Source organism: Rattus norvegicus, chromosome 1, assembly GCF_021556685.1.
Source record: "Rattus norvegicus strain SHRSP/BbbUtx chromosome 1, alternate assembly SHRSP_T2T, whole genome shotgun sequence".
Taxonomy (NCBI): domain Eukaryota; kingdom Metazoa; phylum Chordata; class Mammalia; order Rodentia; family Muridae; genus Rattus; species Rattus norvegicus.
In genome coordinates, this window is record NC_141534.1 from 179,562,968 (window position 1) to 179,577,847 (window position 14,880).

Below are 14,880 nucleotides of genomic sequence, written 5' to 3' on the forward strand. Positions count from 1 at the left end.
TAGAGTCTCTTTGGGCCCAGTCCCTGGGCTGCACTAGAAGGTCTAGCTGTCTCTCAGGATTCGTCCTACGCTCCCTTTATGACCTGAGGACCTCAGCTATCAGGCTCCCACTTTGCAAATGATTGGGGCCTTATTGCCTTAGCCACGGTTAGCCTTTGCTGTGATGGAAGTAGCTATTTAGACTGACCATTACACTGTCCTCTGATGCCGAGATGTCCAGAAGCCTTGCTATGTGAGAGGGCCTGGGGAACTGCTTCTGTCTAACCTTTTGACACTGTACCATGGTGTTGTACCGACAATGGTCAGGCTTGCGAGCTGTGTAGTTGTGTTTAAAAAAAAATCATGCACACACACACACACACACACACACACACACACACACACACAGGAACCCTCAGAACACTTAAAACAAATTTACGATTTTTGTGGTGGACCCATTCGCAGTTATCCCGGGGTACGTGGTGTCCATGGGTCACAGGTTAGATACCTAGAAGACCTTATTTGACTCCGTGACTGAAAACCAGCTGGTTGCATCCCAAAGCTTCATGTCAATCCCTCCTTTTCTTTGAATAGCATATTCTCTGTTTATTGTTCGATAAGCTAATTCAAGTAAGTAGTGAGCCTTGATCATAATCACCCAGAACTCCCCTTTTCCACCATCCCCCCTTTCTAGTACCCCCAACAAGTCTCCTGCTGCCTTCGTGTCGTCTCCATTTTTTTTTCTTTTTTGTAACACACTAGAGTCTAGTCAGTGCTGCCTGTTGGCTTGCTGACCGATCACGTTGGCTTGATCCCGTGTGGGTAGCTACAGCTGTTGAGTTCCCGAGAACAACGTCTGTGTCCTGTCCAATAGACAGTCTTCCACCACCCGCCCCTCTCATCCTCTGGCTCTGACGTTCCTTCTGCCCTCTTCCCCCATGTTCCCTGAGCCTGTGGAGAGGGTCGACATAGACATTTTTAGAACTGCACATTCAATAATCGCTTATCCTGACCATTTTAACCAGTTACGAACCTCCGCATTGACTGCTGTCCTCTACAGAGAGAAACTTCTCTGGCCAGGGTTGAGAGCAGTGCTACTCTCTGAGTCTAAGCATAAATATTTAGAAGGCAGTCTGACAGTCTGTCCACCTCTTGCTGTCAACTCTTAAACAATTTCCCACGCTCAGCCCAGGGCATTTGGCCACTTGTTTTGGTCCCACCCACGTCACCTCTCCCACCTCTGTCCCTCTTGCTTTCTGTGCTCCAGATGCTGGCCCCCTTTCCTTAAACTTGCAAAGTATCTTTCTCCCCTGAATCCTTGGCACCTTCTCCTCCTCTTCCCAAATGTTCCTTCAGGGAAGAACTTCAGGGTAGACTTAGATTCATCTCTTCTCAAACTCAAACCTCTATTCAAATCTTTCTCCCATGATCCACCTCCTCGGCCTCCATAAGCCTGTGATCTCATTGACAACAGCATTTCTAGTTGCTTTTAGCCCTTCATCCTGTCTGGCCTGTCCCTGCTGGTACCACATATGTGTGGGCTTTTTTTCCCTTCCCATTGTGCCTCTCGTCCACTCAAGTGTAAGCGTCTTAGAAGAAAGCCTTTCCTGTCTGTGGTTTTGTCTAGACCAGCATCTTGAATAGTTAGTTGTTGGCATTCAATGTACTGCCTCTATGGTTCAATTAGTATTTGGTGGGCAAACGAATCCCAGTGGCCATTTTCTCTCTCAGTAATCTGAATAAAGACACAGTGATCTCTTTGATAAATGATATGTGCTGGCCCTGTGGGGTAGCCAGATATGGGGCCGGCAGCCACATGTGGTCACTTGGAACTATAGGAAGCTGGCCACACTTAAGAGAGAAGCCAAGCAGATCCCCTGAGAGAACAGAATTTTATTTCCTGGGGTTCTCTCTTCCAGACCTTGGGGGCCCTACCCATGAACTTGTCTCAGTGTCTGTTTAAAGCAACACCCACTTCACGCTCACCTCATCCAGGACAGCTCAGCTCTGCTTTCTGCTTTGGGCTTCATGAATGTCTGGGGAAGAGCCTCTGCTTAGCTTGTTGGAGGTGTTGGCTCAGTTCAGTCCCTCGCAGTCAGAGGACATCACCATGTGTTTGCTGGTGTTGGTCAGGGACTTGTCTTGCCCTTTAGAGGTCACTCCCACCCCCTAAGCATCAGCAACAGAGTTTGCTGCTCTGCACGGTGTCTCCAACTTCCTCCACTGCCTGCAGGGGCAAACTGCTCCAAAAGGCTCCTGGGATTAGGTGGACTTACCTAGATAATCTCCTTTGAGTAACTCAAAATCAAAACTAATTACATCTGTGAAATCTCCTTTCCCAGTAACCTACCACCAGCAGGCCACGGGAGCCCAGACTGGTCACAGCCCTGGGATTAGGGCAGGAAATCATAAGGGGCCATTTTCGGATTCTGCCTACCACAAGTATTTTTTTTTAATCTGCTTTAATTACTGGGCTCGGGGAAGGGGGTTCTGTTGCTTATGACCAAAGAGTAATGAGGATAAGCCCCAGAGGCCTACACTTTGGGGAGAGGTGGACTATAAACATCGCCTTTCTGACCTCTTCAGTTTCTGTCTCCAGGAGAGTTGAGGCTGTGGAGGTGGGGACTATAAGACCATCTGCCCGGCTTCAGGTGCCAAAAATAATGAGCGTGCCCCTTGCCTCCGAGCTCTCCTGCAGAAAACTTAACAAACAAACAAACGCCATATTCTGGGCTGTGGATATGGAGATGTGGAGTACTTGCAAGAAGCCTGGCACCATAGACCAGGCAGTAATCCCAGCACTTAGGAAGTAGAAGCAGAAGGTCCACAAGTTCAAGGTCACACTCAGATGCTTACTGAGTTTGAACCGATCCTGAACTACATAAAACCCTGTCTTTAAATAGAAAAGAAAAAAAATCCTTAAGGATCACCATCCAAGTGGGGTCACGAGTGGTCCTGAGTCTTTCCCCATGATTTAACTGATGAGCCGAGCCCACACGGAAAACACGGCGTGTAAGCGGCTAGAGGATTCCAGGTACTGATCAAAGGAGTGAAGTTGGCTAATCGGTGCCGTGAAGCTGGAAAGCCATCCCATGCGAGCGTGTATTCATCCTGACGGTGGGATCAGGATATTCCACATAGAAAGAAATCAACTGGGTTAAACATGTAAAAGGGAACTGCAAGGCAGAGATCAGAGGGTTTCAGAAGCGCTTCACGACTCAGAGAGAAGTCGCCAGCCAGATCTGCTGAGCAAGGCAGCAGGACGCAGAAACGGCACTTCTGGGATTTTTGCCTCCCACTGCCTGCTGTCCGCTTTTATGGTCCACGGTGCTGCGGGAAGTCAGAGAGGCAGAATTGCTAAACAATTCACTGCCTAGCTTCAAAACACTGATGATCACAGCAGAGGGTCAAAAATAGCATGTGAGAAGTTAGAGTGGAGGGGAGAAACTCACCTTAGGAAGAGAGGGGCTGGCAGGTTGAAAGATTGTAAGTTACCAAATCAGAAAGATTTGAAACTAGGGAGGCCTCCCTGCCGCCGCCACTGCTGCCGCCACTGCCGCCGCCGCCACTGCGGCCTCCAGCTCCTACTGGTACCAGCTCTTCTTTCACCATGTGTGTCCCAGGTATTAAAAACAAGTCATCAGGCTTTTGCTGCTGAACTATCTCACCAGAGGTCCAAGATAGACAACTGAACTTCTGCCTCTTGGTCATTAGAGAGTTAACAATATTAATGCACGTTTATATTTGACAAAGCATTGACTGAGGCTTACTCAACCATGCCCCAGGCATTTGGCATTCAGAGATACAATCTACTGACAGAAAAGAATACCTAAGTGCTTGGACAGTACAGTCAGTAGATGACGATAAGTGGGGGCTACGAGGAAATGGCCATTCAGAAGATGGCAATGATGGACTTCTGTGTCTAATGATGTTCTGCCCGTTGTGTGGCCTGGGGAACAGAAAGCAACAGGGATGGGATAAAGCCAGGACAGGGGATGCAAGCTACAAAGACAGAATGGGCATCTGGATTACAGTGTGGACCACTTTGTCCAGGGTGCAGCCTTCCTGCAGCCAGTAGGTTGAACGGAGGATCCTGCCCTGCAGAAAGGGGGCTGGCAGAATTTTGAGGCATGCTGTGGTCTGGAGCCAGCTCTGTTTCTAGAAGGAACTAGACGACTTCTAACTACTGTGTACCCAGAGCCAGCTCAGTGATGGAATCCGGGGAATGCTGCTCCATTGTTGCTTGTGTCTCTCTGAGGCAGCCTAGAGATGTTAGTCCATCAGATTTTGGAGCTTGAGTAAAGTTTAATGAATGCTGGTTACAAAAGAATGAGCTAAACACATTCCATCTAAAGGGACAAGAGTGGGGTGGTACCCAGTTCAAGGGATGGTGGTATGGGGAGAGCCCCCAACTATCAGGACCTACGGCTTTTCGTTGCAATGCTCTCAGGGAAGAAACACCCCAGTGACCTCCCCTTCCCTCCCAAATGTCTTCAGATACTTTTCCTTGATCCAGCTCTGGTCAGGGCGGAAGGCAGTAATGCGGCCACTTTTGTGCAAAGAACGGGAAGAGGAAGGCACAGACGGGTTGCAAGGACAGAAACAGGACTTCTTGTAGTTTAACCAACCCTAGGTCCCATCTTAGTTGGCCCTGGCCCTCTTGACACCCTGACAGTCTTAGGAAGATTGGGATCTGGCCTTGGGTAAGGCTGGGCCTCAGGCTAAAAATCTCTGTTGCTTCATGTGGACGGGAGCTAGGAAGAGCCGGGGCTGGCACTGTACCTTTAAAATAACAGCTCGTTTCTTACATATGGGGGCCACATGTCTGCAATTTTCCAGTACGGTCTCAATTTCAAATATTCTGCCCCATTTTACCCATAAGAACATTGGCATTTGTCGGATCACATGTTCCAATTTTTGACTCAGAAAATATGGTCACTGTATCCCCTAGACCACAACAAATGCCAGATGGCTTAAAGAGCTAATTTTTTTAATGGCACACTTATCCCAATTGTTGAGGAAAGACAATTTTCTGACTATTGAAGCAATTGAAGAAATTATCAGTGACAAGTTTGACGGGCTCAATTATATTTTTTTAAAAATCACCTCCTTTTGGTATATGAAGAACACCAACAAGCAAAGGAAAAGGAGAGGCAGTAGCTGAGGAACGGCGAAGCAGGACAGCTGACACATCAATGGCCACATCTCTGGGGAAGAACTTTTTTAAAAATCTGCAAGGACACGATTAGGCCTTCACTTTGGGAGGTAGGGAGATGGCTAGACAATAAAATGCCTGCCATGCAAGCCTGGGGACCTGAGTTTGGATCCCCAGCCTCCGTGTTCAAAGCTGGGCGTGACCCCCAGTGCTGTAACCCCCGTGTTGGGGTAGAAAGGGAGTCAGGAAGGTGCCTGGAGCCAAATCACTGTCATTTTACCCCACTCAGTGAGCTCTAGGTTTAGTGGGATATTTTCCTATCTCGAAAAATAAGGTGGAAAGCAATGGAAAAGACAGCCAGTGTTGATCTCCACACATATGCACAGGCACCCATACATACACATGCATACATGTCCTTACATGTGCCTACATATCACACACACACACACACACACACACACACACACACGTTTTCGTTGTTCAAAGGCTGAGTGGGCAGGTCATACATGGAAACTGTAAACAAGTCTTAGGAAGATAAAATTACAATTCACATTAAGAGTTGGGAGTCAACATTTCATACCTACTATGTTATCAAGGCTAACTAAAAGCCATCAACTCTAACCTGGGCAGAGTTTTGTGGAAACATCCACCTGGGCTTTGAAGCTATGAGTTATCTTCTCATTTTTCCCTCCTAGATAGCAAAGTGATCACAGCATGTTCCTTTCTGACCCAACAATTCTACTTTTAGAAGTAGAGTCAAGAAACAAGGCAGCTAGTCCAGTCCAGCGATAAGGTTCGGGTGAGAAGCTAAACTCCGTCAATTCTCATTCCCTGTGATGAATTGTTCTGGCCCACTGTCCCTTTATTGTCCTAGAGATTCTAACCAGAGGCAAGCTTTCCAAATGGAGAACTATAGGAACCCAGTCAGGACCCCAGAGCTCTGAACTACTGTTTCCTTCTTTAGACAGGTCCCTGTGGTCAGGACAGGGGCTTCCAGAATGGTCGTGTATGCACCATCTTCCCTAAATGTGAGCCACGAATGCCGAAGTGCCTTGCTGTAAGCGGCGATGAGGCTCTTTCTGTGTCTCATGAGAACCCTGTAACATAACTGTTCACACTGCCCACGAAAGTGCTTCAGCTCCGTGCAACATCGCAGCGGAAGTATTTTTAAAACCTCAAATGCTAATCTGCTAAAAGTAAAAGTGGAGGTGAATGGCGACCATTCGTAATGCAAATGTGAACCTTGAAAAACCTAACCTATGACCTTTTGAGGGGGGGTAAAATTTTTGAGGCAAGGTCTCATGTGTTCCAGATTAGACCACTTTGAGGCTGAGAATGACCTTGAACTTCTGATCCTCCTACCTCGACCTGAATTCTGGGATGACAGACACCATGCCCAGTTTGTAAAGTGTTTCTGATGAGCCACCATGTGGGTGCTAAAAACCAAGCCCCGGTACTCTACAAGAACAACAAGTGCTGTTAACCACTGAGTCAGTTCCATTTTCTTCCCTCTTAAAGACAATTTTTGGCATTCATTTATTTTTCGGGGTGTGCCTATATGTGCACATGGATGCCACAGTGTGCTTGTGGGGATCAGAGAGCAGTGTGCAGAAGCTGGTTCCCTCACACTACCAAATAAGTTCTCAGCATGGAACTCAGGTTGTCGGCCAGCTTGGCAGCAAATGCCTTTGCCCAGTCAGATGCTCACTGGGCCATCTTACCTCCTCCCCTCCCTTCCCTCCCCTTCCCTCCTCCTTTCTCTTCCCCTCCCTCCCCTCCCTCCCCTCCCTTCCCCTCCCCTCCTCTCTTCTCCTGTCCTGCTCTTTTATGTAAATCAGTGTGAACTGACATTTGGCCACACAGCTTTATCGGAATTGATGCAGGGGAGAACTTTGTGTAACAGAAAAAAAAAAAAAAAAGAAAGAAAAGAAAAGATGCCTGTGTGTTACAGCAACTCTAATTTGAGTTATTCATGATGTTTAACTTGTTTTGAGATTTTAAATCTCAATAAATAGATTTTTATGTTTATCCAAAAGGTCGTATATTATTGATGGCCAAGAAGCACCAACCATGGAAGGGCTTGTCAGCAACATTGTGGACAGCTGCGTGGGTTCACTCACTTTCACTCAGTCTTAGTCGGGGTTTCTATTCCTGCACAAACATCAGGACCAAGAAGCAAGTTGGGGAGGAAAAGGTTTATTCAGCTTACACTTCCACATTGCTGTTCATCACCAAAGGAAGTCAGGACTGGAACTCAAGCAGGTCAGGAAGCAGGAGCTGATGCAGAGGCCATGGAGGGATGTTACTTACTGGGTTGCTTCCCCTGGCTTGCTCAGCTTGCTTTCTTATAGAACCAGGACCACCATAATGAGCTGAGTCCTCCCCACTTGATCACTAGCTAAGAAAATGCCTTGCAGCTGGATCTCATGGAGGCATTTCCACAACTGAGGCTTCTTTTTCTGTGATAACTCCAGCTTGTGTCAAGTTGACACACAAAACCAGCTGGTACACTCTTATTCTGCCGACTCTGACTCTCTTTGACCTCATCCTCTTCAGACATTCTTCTCAGCCACATCAGTTGTTCTCTCGAGGGGCCATTTATGTGTCCCTTCAGGGGACACTAGACAATGTCTAGGGACATTTTTGGGAGAGTCAGAGGATGGCATAGGGCAGAGAGGCTATTCAATCCCTCAGTGTGCAACACAGTTCCCTGCAGCCAAGGACTGCCCAGTGCAATGGTCAGTAGTGCCTGTCCTGAGCTTGGAGCTGCACTGCGAGTGTATCAGGCACTAACATGCCTTAACAGCAAGGCCACTCTCCGGATGTTTTGCACACTAATAATCACCATCAGTAGCTGATATGCTAGGCGTGGTCCCAAGCCATCATATCTGAATGTTCACCCCTTTTTAGAGATCACTATTCCCTTATTTTACTAAAAACCAAAGAGTATGGGACCCAAGAAAGCCAAGAGATGAGAAAGTAACTACCCTGCCTTAGGCCACACAAGCCAGTAGCTTGTGAGAATGGTCCTCATAGTAAGAATGGAAAAAGAAAAGACTTTGTGTTAACTTTTTTTTTTAATTTAGAGAATACTTTATTAGTTTTTGTAATCAAACCCACGTATATAAGACCTTACATATTTAATACAGTGTGTTACCCCTGTACAAATGGAAAAAACTTAAGTTCAACATTTCTAGACCAATATGGCTGTTAATTTCTGTACAGTGCCAACTCAACACAGTAAACGGGGATACTTTTTTCCAAAGTTGACAGCACAGGTAAAGTTTCAAAAAATTCAAATTATATATCTGTATATATATTTATATTTATATAAAAAGACCAATAATAGCAGTGTGTTATGCATCAACAGCAGCAACAGCTTTTCCAGGTTCTGCAGTCATCTGAACAAAACTGTAGAGACATCCAGCACACTCCATTAAAAAAAAAAGTAAAAAAACAAAACCCGAGAAAACAGCACAGTTCTGTTACTCTTGTGGTACCTGGCACCATTTTTTTTTTAAATTAGCTTCTCAATCATCATCTGGAAAGAAAACATTCTGAGCAACATGTATTAACTTTTAAACTGTGTGTATATGTGTATGCATGTTTGTGTAGGTGAAGATGTGGATACCTGTGTGTGAGTGTGTGTGGAGGCCAGGGGCCCACATCAGGTCTCAATCTTAGTCTCTCTCCACTTTATATGTTTACAGTTTATTGTATTATAATTACATGGATGCATATGTGTCTGTGTGTGGGTGTATACAAATGAATGGTGCCATCAGAAGCCAAATGCATCAGATCCCTCTGGAACTGGAGTTAGGGTGGTTGTAAGCCACCTTGATGTGGGTGCTGGGAGCTAAACTTGGGTTCTCTGTGAGAGAAGTGTGAGACATCTCCCCAGTCCCTCATCCCTTATTTTTTGAGACAATCTCTCTAAGCCTGAAACTCACTGATAAATTTAGATGGCTGGGCAGTGAGCTCTAAGGATCTGCCTGTCTCTGATTTCCTCTCACTGGGATTTCAGATGTGTGCCGCTGTGCCTGGCTTTCGTGTGTGTGGGGGTGGGTGGGAGGGGGGATTGAGGGTCTGAATTCAGATCCTCATACTTGAGAGGCAGGCACTTCACCAGCAGTCATTTCCTCAGCCCTTTAATTTTTATTCAATCAAGAGCTTTGGGCAAAGTCATGTCTTTTGTCTTTGCTGGGATCTTGTGGAATAGATACATTCTACTTTCCAAGGTACATAGAAATTAAGACCCGGCGGAACTTGGCTTGTGTTTATAAACTGGTGCCATTTGAAATTATTCTAAGTCTCCCTCTACTGTACTGTAATTCCAAGAAGGCAAAGGTCTTGCTTGCTTTCCTATGCTGGTAGCAACCCCCACCCCCTCACCTTCGGTCTGGCAACAATGTATATGTATGATGAAGAGAGAAGGAAGTAACTGTGTGTCCGGCATCCTTAGATGGGTGAGTGTAAGCCTGGCAGTGGCTTGGCCTGTGTGTCATATTTTCTTTGCATGGGTGTTTTCCTGTGGTTCCTTCATTCCCTGGGCCCTCAAAGCTGCCCATGAGAGAATTGTCTTAGCCACCCTCCCCCATCTGGTTTGAGCCCACTTAGATATTTGTATCTTGGACTTTATCAGAAAAAGCAAAAAGGCATCTGATCTTGAGTGGTTTAAAACATGTGGTAAACCCCTAGAGTTCCAGACAGGTCTGAGTCCCTACAACCTGCTCTCATAGGGAGGTGGACATCCATGTGTCCTTGCTTAATGAAATTTGATGACACAGAAGACTAGATAGATCCCTCTTTTCCCTGTCTGCTATCTGGATATTTTCAGAACCTAGATAATTTTATCCTATTTACATCAAACACGTAGGTAATGCTAGACTTTGATATCTGTATTATTTCTGGGGAGGCCTAACAAGATTATGAATGACAGTAATTGACATTACATGCTTTAATTAAATTTCCTTTGCTGTGAATCAGAACCTTTTAGCTCAGTCCTACAGTGCAATCTCTAGGTTGGTCTTTTCTATACACTAATAAGTTAGGCAGTAGGGACAATGTAAACTCATTTTTTGGAGATTCTCTATCTTGTAGATTAAATGGGATAATGTATCTAAGGGACACAGCTTGATGCTGGTCACATAATCTTTTAATTAAAGGCCATTAAGTAAATTTGCATATGTTGGGTCTGTTAGCTTCTGGCTAGTTGGAAGAATATTAGACTTCTTATGATATTGTAATCACTGATTTGGCAGGTACGAAAAGTGCCCTTTGTCCTCTGACTGTGGGTGGCACTGACCACGATTTCCCTTTCTAGGGATTCTAGAGGGTCAGTGGGGACTTGGAGTTCTCTTTTTCAAGAAAAGAGAAATTAGCACCAGAAGTAGCCCCAGGTCACCCCAGCTCAACCAAACAAAACTCTTCCTCCACTGTCTAGAACAACAGACCAGCCAGAGAAGAGAATCCTAGGTATCAGGTCCTTTAGACCTAACCTTCTTTTTATGCGTGGAGAACGTATCCAGACCTCAGAAGATACACTGTCTGTAGCATCACCTTCCAGAACAGTCCACACCTTGGCCTTCAAGATCAGATGCTATAAAGAATGAAAATTTCTCTAATAGGTTCAGGGGACAGATGAGCTGTCTAGGGATTATTCTTACTCTCATTAACAAGACCATTGTCATTAACTTGCTCCGTCTGTCCCCATGCCTAAGACAGGGAGACCTTTGCAGGGCCCCAGTAGACAGGCCTTAGTAGTGGTCATCTCTGCTACACCCTGCCTTTATAGTCCAAGCATCTTGGTACCAAGTTCAGTACCAATGCCAGTCACCTCACTACTCTGTCTGCAAATGGTGCTGATGAGTGGTATAGCCTGCCTCTCCTACCCAGATTCTGCATCAAACAGAACAAGCAGCAAACTCCATGAACCACAGTGACAAGCATCTAAAACCCAACAGGGTTTTCTTTTCTTTAACACAGATCTGAACTTACAAATGTGTCTTTGGGGGTTCCATCACCTTAGTTGTCCTATCCATAAGCTTAGTGCAGCACCCACATAACTATTGAGAGAAACCTTTGGGGGTACCACATGACCACTGCATGCCCAGAGCTGGCTGGAATCACCTAATTGTACCTATACCTTGCTTCTGCCTACACTCACGACTTCTAGTCTGTAAGGGGATAAGAAATTTCAGAAGATCCTGTGTGGAGTGGCTCCCAGCATTGACCCCCTAAAAAAGGGCAACAAGCCTTCTACTGGTGCCTGCCCTGTCTCTACCCATCACTTGAGATATATACCCCAACAGAGCAGAAACAAACAGGCAGTCCACATCTCCGTTGCCAAGAGGCAGGAGACAGGATCCTGCTTGCTCTTCAGCAGATCCACAAGTCTCAAGTGGCATCATATTAAATTATATAGGCAGCCACGGGTGCTCAGCCGAGGCTGTGCTCCCAATCGTTCTAGGCAAGCAGCAGCCTCCTCAGGAAGCTCTGAGAAGGATCCTATCCATAGCTTTGCAGACCTCCACAGGGGACCCCACAGAGAGAGGGCAGCTGCACAGAAGAGACGATGACTGTGGCTACAGTGTTAGACCATGGGCTGCGGGGCACTTTGCCCTAAAGGTAGGACCAAACATGGACAGAGTTGAACCTGGTAGGTGGGGGTAAATCTGTCAGGAGTGCCTTGGCCAGCTCCTTGCATTTGGGTTTCTGAGATGAAGCCATTCCCTTCATTCTCTTGAAGGATGTGCATGTATGCACACAGGACTTTCTGTCTAAGGTGGTCAGACTGGCTGTTAGGGAAAATGTGGAGGGGTGGGGAATGAGATAAATAGATAGGTAGGGAGTGCAGGACTTAGGCAAGGCAATCAATAACCAGTTAGGCCATATTCATCCTCCACTCCTAAATGAAGCTTGGACTTGCACTGCACAGAGAAATGTGTGTGTGCCTCTCTGTGAGCTGTCTCCTGCTAACTGCTTTTCCCAGGATATGTCTGCCAGCTCTCCTCCATTGCTGGGGCAGAGCAAGTGTCTCGATTGTCTCTGGTGGCAGGAAGATAAAGAACGCAAGGATCCCGTTCTTGAGAGCTTTCGATGCAATTCTCCCACCTGGTTTAGGATGGCTCAGTTCCAACAGGAGCCCTGTGCATTTGATTGATGGGTGTGCAAGGTTGTTGGCAAAATTTTCCTTCTATAGTAAAACGGCTTGAAAGCTCACATTCGGGTCTCTGACTGGGCAGAAACATCCTAGGATGTTTGACAGACTGCATCTGTTGGGTTGCATCTGTTTGTGCTTCTTGATCCAAGTTCTAAAGACCATGGTTAGTGAAAATCCAGGAGGTCTTCCTGGCCTCCTTAAAGATGTGTAGGAGAATATCGGCTCCCTTGGGGTTCTCTTTGCTTCTGTCTGTGATGAAGTCTATCATGTATGAAGTCACTATTCACCCCTCCAGGAAGCCATTTGTGCTGAAAGTCCCAACCAGAGAGGATGACTGCTTAGGCAGAAGAGAGGAGACAGGAGGTATGGAGTCCACTACTAAGTTCCAGAGGTCCCTCCCTGAGCAGGACAAGTGTCACCCTGGCGTTGGGATGGCCCTGGGAAAGAAGGTGGTGAGAGGGGCCACACCACCCATAGGTGGCACTTCAGTGTTGTTTCCCCAGGTACCCTTAGAGAGCAGCGAATATTTCCTAAGCAATTGCCAGTTATCTGTAATCTCTTTCTTCATAAAAATTGCACTTGGGCTGGTGAGGTGGGTTGACGAGCAAAGGTGCTAATTGCCAAGCTTGATGTCCTGAGTGTAATCCGGGGAACCACATGATGGAAGTTGTCCTCTGACATCTACACACACACACACACACACACACACACACACACACACACGAGTAAATAAATTTAAAAATCTTTTTTAAAAAGTTTTTTTTTTTGGTTCTTTTTTTCGGAGCTGGGGACCGAACCCAGGTCCTTGTGCTTCCTAGGTAAGCGCTCTACCACTGAGCTAAATCCCCAGCCCCTTTAAAAAAGTTTTAAACCTTAAATTGCAATTGACATATTTCTTAGCTTCTCTTGAGTACATTGATGAGTATATATTACGTATTGGTGAGGTCGTTATATGTGAAGATTTTCACTGCTGCGTGTACTTCCTTCATTGTGGTTGGTGTGTGTGTGTGTGTGTGTGTGTGTGTGTGTGTGTGTGTGTGTGTGTGTGTGAAGGCATTGGGTGTCTTCCCCGATTGCTCGACTGAGGCAGCATCTCTCAATTGAACCAAGAGCTCATTGTTTGTCTAGGGAACCTAGATTGTTTGCTTCAGGAAGCCCCTGTCTCTGCCCCTCATACACTGGGATTATGGGTGGGCCACCATGTGCAGCTGGCCCTCTCATGAGTCCTGGGGATCTGAACCCCAGACCCCATGCTGAGCCATTTCCCAGATTTCTTTTTCAGCCTGGCATTATTGTAAGTGTGGCAAGTGGCTTGCTCTCATCTGCCTCCTTGGTTTTGAAAACAAACCTTTGCCTTACATCTGCTCATCACTCCAAAGGGCCATTAAAAGGAAAAAGAAAAAAAGGCCTGGGTATGATGGCAGATGCCTACAATCCAAGCCCTGGGAGAGCTGAGGTAGGAGAATGGCAGAGCCTTTGAGACTAGATGCAGTTACATGTAAGACTTTGCCTCAAAAAGACGACATCTTTTTAATTGAGAAATTATAGAAAACAACTGACAATATAAAACACACACAAACGCAGAAAGGATAGTGATTCCCCGCCCCCCCAAGTAAATCTGTCAATCAATTCACCATGAACCAATGATCTTTACTTTGTTTTTTGAGACAGGGTTCACTGTGTAGCCCTAGCTGTCCTGGAACTCACTCTGTAGACCAGGCTGGCCTTGAACTCACAGAGATCCACCTGCCTCTGCCTCCTGAGTCCTGGGATTAAAGGCGTGTGCCCTCACTACCCAGCCAACCTTGATCTTGATACTTCTTGATTCATCTCCCATCTCCATTGGAAAGTTAACTTGGATTAGATCCCAATATACTACTACTACTACTGCTGCTAATAATAATAATAATAATAATAATAATAATAATAATTTTATGTTATCATAAAGGCTTAATTTTTTACCATTTATTTAGGTATGGTTTTTTAATGTTTAAAATTTATATTTCAAGGTACCACAAAAGTGATTTATTTCATTGTAGAAGGATTTTTTATTTTAAAAAATTATATAAGGAAAAAAATCAATTCCTTAACATTTTCAGCCTTTCATTTTCCACGTTTTGATCATTTAGTAATTACTTTTCCAGCATGCTGGAATCAATATGTAAGATGACAACAACAAAAACTACACTGGAATTGGTGGCTCCCCGCTCTGTTCTTTTGAGTCTTTGCAGTTTTTGGGTTTTTTTTTTTGTTTTGTTTTGTTTTTTGTTTTTTGTTTTTTCTGGAGAAACCTATAGAGTTTCTAACAGCCTGGAGTCTGCTATTTGGATGGTGGTGGTGTGGCTGGACTTATTTATCCTGCCCCTGCCTTTCCAAAGCTTGCTGGGGAGTGGGGTCAGCATAGCTTTGTCTCTGAGGGAGGGTGGGAAGAAGCCTTACTCCTCCTTGCCTCTCTTTTTGTGATTCAGGGAGCCAATAGTGGTTGTTATTTGGATAGCTGGTCTGTTGGGGCATTGGACCATCATTAGTTAGCTGAAACTGCTTATAAATTCTCCCAGATCTGGAACTAGAGCCCCCAGCATTG

At 45.7% G+C, this 14,880-nt stretch overlaps 1 protein-coding gene across 2 annotated transcripts in view; it reads left to right on the top strand.

Moving 5' to 3' along the window:
- The window catches only part of Parva (parvin, alpha), a 161,949-nt gene that overhangs the window by 80,261 nt on the left and 66,808 nt on the right, over window positions 1-14,880 (top strand). The window contains exon 1 of one of the 2 annotated variants that reach the window (XM_087584913.1): window positions 11,585-11,761. Coding sequence (XP_087441039.1) covers window positions 11,734-11,761 — 28 coding nt within the window. The 5' untranslated portion in view covers window positions 11,585-11,733. 2 annotated transcript variants of the gene reach the window in all.